The 6,637-nt window shown below is 39.2% G+C and overlaps 1 protein-coding gene across 1 annotated transcript in view; it reads left to right on the top strand.

Moving 5' to 3' along the window:
• Positions 1-293: 293 nt before the first annotated feature.
• The window catches only part of LOC138972886 (uncharacterized), an 8,743-nt gene continuing 2,399 nt past the window's right edge, over positions 294-6,637 (top strand). The window contains exons 1-4 of the mRNA XM_070345553.1: positions 294-1,245; positions 1,698-1,833; positions 2,622-2,708; positions 3,226-3,300. Coding sequence (XP_070201654.1) covers positions 1,188-1,245; positions 1,698-1,833; positions 2,622-2,708; positions 3,226-3,300 — 356 coding nt within the window. The 5' untranslated portion in view covers positions 294-1,187. The remainder of the gene's footprint in view (positions 1,246-1,697; positions 1,834-2,621; positions 2,709-3,225; positions 3,301-6,637) is intronic.

Raw genomic sequence — 6,637 nt, 5'->3', positions numbered from 1 at the left:
TATTCGGATTAAAAACAAGCTCTGAAAATTAAAAATATAAATATTATGATTAAAATTAAATTTCCGAAATCGTTTTAAAAACAATTTCATCTTTTTCCTTGTCGGTTCCTGATTCCAAAAACATATAGATATGATATGTTTGGATAAAACACACGCTCAGAAAGTTAAAACGAAGAGAGATACAGTAAAGTGTGCTATGCAGCACAGCGCAACCGCTACAGCGCTAAACATGTACAGGCTCGTCACTTTCACTGCCTTTTGCACCAGCGGCGGACTACGGTAATTGTGAAAAAAATCCAGTCCGTTCAGTTTCATTCTGTGAGTTCCACAGCTTGACTAAATGTAGTAAGTTCGCCTTACGCGACTTGTTAAAGCTTAAGATTAACCATATTGACTTTGGTTCACGTGTTCCTTTTTCATGTTTGTTCATACGTTACAGTCTTTAGCAATACGTTAATGTAATATGATATACGTGTGTCTGCTCTGCAAGGAGCAATGTCCCATTCTGCAGTTTGCATTGAATAAGAATTATAGCAGTACACTTGATGTGAATCGAGGTATTATATCAGTTGCATAATTCATATTCTCAATATCAACAGATAGTACATAGGTACAAACTGTGCGTTTAGAAAATATAAAGTCACACAGTCTGAATGGTCATTCTACAAAAAGCAAACTGGTCATTGTTTAATAATCCTCATAATACATTGCCACATGACATATAATGCAGTACACAAACAAAACATAAACACTACATACAATCGTCACCGTTCCCGAGTCAACGTCTAATCAAACTCTTTCCGCTTTTGCAGACATAAATAGTTTGCAACCATACTGTTATTAGCTTGAACAACACCAACGCACGCCTACAGAAAAACAACAACATGATTTCACTAAACCGAAGATCTTTAAAACATATACTCCATACTAACATGAACAATAGCCTTCATACATGTGTTTGATTGGTAATTCCTTTGTTCGTTCAAACGATCGATCAATATTTCATTTTGATTTGCTTGCTTCGTGGTGTGTGTGTTTTAGACACCCTGCAGTGTGAACGCAGAAAACCACTTTCGAACATTTCATGTGAAATTCTGAAATTGCAAGTACAGACAGAAGGTATAGTGAACAGCAGTCTTACAATAGTCTTCAAAAACGTGAGTCAAGACATCCAAGGAACATACAGAATGCACGCCCATTTCAACGACTCCTGGGACATCGTGAGCTGTAATCTGACGGTTAAAGGTAACTTTTGTTTGAATGGTTAAAGGTAATTTCGTATTGCAGTCATACACACACTCACACACCCACCCACCCACACACACACACACACACACACACACACACACACACACAAACACACACACACACACACCCCACACACACACACACACACACACACACACACACACACACACACACACACACGTACACACTTACATACTTCTTAATATGTTACAAATGTAAGTTGTGAGAATCGTATTTTGATGACTCTGAATTCGTATCAAAGATCTAAACACAAAGTGTACGTTCGTGTAATTTGATTACTGTGTATGTGTTTTTGTGTGTGTCTGTGCGTTCTTGCGTGCGTACGTTCGTGCGTGCGTGTGTGCGTGCGTGCGCGTGTGCGTGTGTGCGTGCGTGCGAGCGTGCGTGCGTGTGTGTGCGGGTGTATGGGTGTGGATGTGTCTGAGCAGCAGGTGTAAACAGCACTGACAGAAGCACCAAGGGCAGTAGCACCATAACAGTCGTCGCAGTCATTGTGTCGCTGGTCATTTTCAGCGCGATAATTGGCATTGTTGTGCTCTGTTACCGTCGACCCGGTCTGAGAAAGTGAGTGTGTTTTATGAAATACTTCGTGTTTTGCGCATGTTTCCAGTCAAATAATTGTAAGTCATACAATACGAGTTATAAAAGCCAAGGCTAATATAGAAATAATAAATGTACTACTTTCAACCAGTCTGTATGTATAGGGTGGTCCCAAAAAAAGGCGACACATGAACATGCTAATCACTTCTACATGTATTTTAAGTGATTCACTTTGAATTTGGTGTACAGTTAAATCCAGCTATTACCTGATCATATCATCAAGTTTCAAATCCGTAGGTCAAGTGGTCTGACTTCTGAGCTCTTTCGCAAACATATGTAAATTCGACGATCGACCAAACAGTAGGAGGGTCGACACTGAGCACTTGCAAGTGGCGCGCGCAATTTATCATCAACATGCACACATTCCTGAATATTGGGCATGACCTGATCCTGCATGCCTGTAATTGCTGTCTTTAAGTCACCGATTGTCTAAGTTAGTTTGTGTACATTATTTCATTCAGATAACTCCAAATGTAACTTTCTGGAGGATTTAAAGATTGAACGAGTGTGGCTATTGCTCAATGCCATTCCTGTCACTGCTGAGTCGATCCCCGAATCTGAATATTGTTTTTGAAAGAGCACCAATATTCAAACTACAAGCGTGGCATTTTGGGATGGAATGATGTGTGAGCTGACTTTAATGTATACTTACAATGAATTATTTGTTAGCAAGATGCAGAATTCATTATTATGTTCATGGGGTGGTCACACTGTATGTTTGTGTTTCACTGTGGCTCTGCTTAATTAAACAGATACCCCGGCGGATTGTGCTGTGAACGGCAACGTTCAAATGATAACGCTCCGCAAGTTCCAGAAACCCTGGATGAATTCCGAGTAGAGTGAGTTTCAAGTTTTATCGCACATCATGGAAACCACATCTTTGCAAAACAACGTTGAGTTATTATATTGCCGTGTTTGCCTCGTAAGGATTATTGTCTTTCTTTGACGTTGATATTCAATATTGCTAAAAAAAACAAAAAAAACTGCCTTCTCAAAACCAAAGCCTATATTTCACGTAGCTAGCAATGTTACACAACCACACAACTCAACGCGCAAAAAAAGCATGGCAAACTTAGATCGGCTGGAAGACTTATTGGTATCTAACCTGAGAGATAGACAATTACGCTTACGAGCGGTTCCTTACATGCTTATAAGTTGTTGCTGTCTGTTCTAAGTTGTTGCTGTCTTGTCTGAGCGAACGACGAAGAAGAAGAAGAACAAGAAGAAGTTGTTGCTGTCTGTTCTACAACTAAAACACAGGAATTAAAAGGATGGTGAATGAAGGTTTGAGGATACCTAAATTCGCATATTTCTATTGCTCGAATACAATTGTTTTACTTGGGTCTGATTGTGCAGGTCTATGGAGAGTGCCATGTCATTACTGACCCCTGGCCCCGATAACCAACCACGCGATGATATGAACATCGAACCGTGAGTGCAGGCATTTGCAAACAATCTTGAGATAGGGGGTGGTACTTTTTTGTTTAAAGTAGTACTCTTACTGTGGTTTAAAGCTACACTCTTCGCTTTTCTATATCAAGACAGAGAGAGAGAGATAGAGAGAGATAGAGAGAGAGAGAGAGAGAGAGAGAGAGAGAGAGATAGAGAGAGAGAGAGATCGAGAGAGAGAGAGAGAAACTGAAACTGAAACTGAAACTAAAACTGAACTTTATTACCAAAGGATAGAGGTTTTAGGCAAAGCCTAATCTTACAACCTGTCCCTTATACAAACACTTAATACAGACGCACATAATATAGATAGTAAAATTGACAAGGTTATTGTTACTTACAGACGTACATAATGTAAATAGTAATAAGAAAAGGGTTATGGTTTTGTATACATTCAAAAATGGGAAAAACAATATAGTGTGGAAATTGCAGCATAGTTGCAATAATGCATTGCATATAAACATCCAAAACAACTAATAACAAAAGGGAGAAAACGCATGTATATCATTATCAATACATTGATGATTTAAAGAGAGAGAGAGAGAAAGAGAGAGGGAGAGAGAGAGAGAGAGAGAGAGAGAGAGAGAGAGAGAGACTTAGACTTAGACTTAGAACATTTTATTGACATAAAGGGTAAACATTTTAAGCCAAGGGCCTAATCTTACAACGTGCCCTTTACATTCACACTAACACATCCGCACGCATATAAACAACATAATGTAATGAATTATTCATAGAGGCATAACATGTAAATGTACAGTAAATAAGCTTTATTACCACGGCCACACGAAACACAAAATCTAATATACGAAGTAAAACAATATGAATACTATATGCTATGAATATGTAATATGACGTGAATATAATTATATAGTAATATTAATATAGTATACATTAGACAGAACTGTACAATTCACATGATTGTGTCACCGCGGGTGTGTACTTACAGAGAACAGTTTAGATGTTTTTTTTAAAGAAGATTTAAAAATATGTACAGATTTGCTAGTTTTAACATTCGAAGGAAGAGAGTTCCACCTTGAAGGCCCAGCAAAGGCAAAACTAGTTTTATCCCCGAGTACGCTAGTACTAGGGCTCAGCAGACTTTAATCGTGTGTGTGTGTGTGTGTCTGTCTCGACTTAACAGCTTATTGCTGGGAAACTACTGGGCGCAGTTCGTTCAAAAGTTGATACACTAACTTGATAATAGGTCCGATTGATCGTATTAAAACTTCATACTGTTACCTGGGACCTAAATGCGAAATAAACCACAAAAACGACTTGGCCTTAGGAGGAGTTTACACCGGCGGGGCAACACGCAGCCATTGAGCTGAGAGAACAGCCGAACGCGTCACACAAAAATACGTCATGACAAAGTTACACGCAAAGCGAAAGAGACTTTGACGTCATTTACTTTTGTTCGGAATTTTCCGTCTGTTCCTAGCTTGTCAGTGAAGGCCTGACGTGAGTAAGCTTACCCAAAACGTCTTTGTTCTCTATTCACATTGCATAAATCATAAATCTTGTGTCTCGGTCGTGTAGGTACAGAGTTTGCTTCTGCAATCATTGTGTTCGTGTTGATGACGGCTTCATAAGACAAAATAATAAGCGAATCTATCGCGAGGAAGACGTTTATGTACAAATCACCGAACCCAACCCATTTTTTGTGTGCGCATTTTTCTGAAGAATAAACTGCATGTGGTTAATTTCATCCGTTTAATGCTTGTCGAAACGAGCCATAAGGCTTTAGAATAAAAGATTTCACGCATTGCTTGGCCATCTGATCACAGAAGAGGTCGCAGTTTGTAGGTTGAATCTATGAATTGGCCAGAGATAGATCTGCATTTCTGGTCAGAAACCAACATTCACACCACAGACATTCCAAACATTTATATTTATTGAGCGAGCCAGTCTGAAGAGTACTCGGGTCCAGCGCGAGCGTCTTTTATATAGATCTACACGGGTCCTTGGTAGTAGATATTTATCTGATCCGTATCTCTCAGGAGCCTCGGTTATGAGTGCATTCAAGTATGATGGTGCTAGCCCATGGAGTGCCTTGTACATTAACACTGCAATGTTATAGTCAAACTGCTCCTGCAGTGAAAGTAAACTAGCAGCTTTAAGCTTTTCTGACGTTGACAGATACGGGTTAGTAACAATTAGCTTTGCCCCTCTTCTGTGCAGGGAATTTAATTTTTGATTTTCGCTCGCACCGCACCATACAGTAGAAGCATAATTGATAAAAGATTGGCAGTGTGCCACAACAAACATTTTTAGACCTTCTGCTTCTGCAAAGGGTTTTAATCTGGATAAAAGATACAGATTTTTTGGAGAGCTTTTTGCAAATATTATTGATATGTACATTCCACCGAAGCTCCTGGTCAACTACGATTCCTAATACCTTGTGTGATTTAACCTGCTCTATGGGATCAGTGTTCAGCTTAAGGTTAAGAATAAGAGGTGCTCTCTGGTGTTTCTGTCTGGATGTTATGACCATACTATTTGATTTCTTAGGGTGTAATGTCATTTTATTTTGAACGCACCATTTAAAAACATCATTTATTCCCTGTTGAAGATCGTATTGCACCTGATTTAACGTTTTTGAGGACGAGTGAAGGGAACTGTCATCGGCAAAGAGCTCACAAGACACATTGCTATTTTTTATATGCAAGGGCAGGTCGTTGATAAAAATACAAAATAATAAGGGCCCCATAATAGAACCTTGAGGAACTCCGCATTTTAAGTAACCATCGCCTGAATATTGACCGTTTACGTAGACGCGCTGGGTTCTGTTTGATAAAAATGATGTAAGCAGATTTACCGTGTGACTGCTGTGCGTGTAATACTCAAGCTTGCGAATGAGAAGAGTATGGTCTACAGTTTCAAAGGCTTTCCTCAGATCGAGGAAAACGGTACCGACGATTTTAGAATCGTTTATAGCTGAGAGCCAGGTATCACACAGACAGACAAGGGCCGTGGAACAAGAATGAAATTTATGGAAGCCAGATTGAAACTGGTAGAAAAGGTTGTAACATTCCATATGATGGGCCACGTGCTTATGAATATGCCTCTCAAGAGGCTTTGAAAGTACTGAGAGGATGGATATGGGACGGAAGTTGTTAGTGTCAGTAGAGTCCGATGTCTTTGGAATAGGAATAACTTTGGCGCACTTCCAGCCCTCAAGGAATACACGCGTTTTAATACATAGATTATACAAAAACGTTAAGGGTTCAACAACATACGAAAGAGAAAGTTTTAAGATATAAGTACTGATAGTGTCCACGCTCACATATTTTTTATTTTTCAATTCAGAAATATATTT

The sequence above is a fragment of the Littorina saxatilis genome, linkage group LG8, assembly GCF_037325665.1.
Source record: "Littorina saxatilis isolate snail1 linkage group LG8, US_GU_Lsax_2.0, whole genome shotgun sequence".
Classification (NCBI taxonomy): domain Eukaryota; kingdom Metazoa; phylum Mollusca; class Gastropoda; order Littorinimorpha; family Littorinidae; genus Littorina; species Littorina saxatilis.
This window is presented reverse-complemented; position numbering and strand designations above follow the sequence as displayed.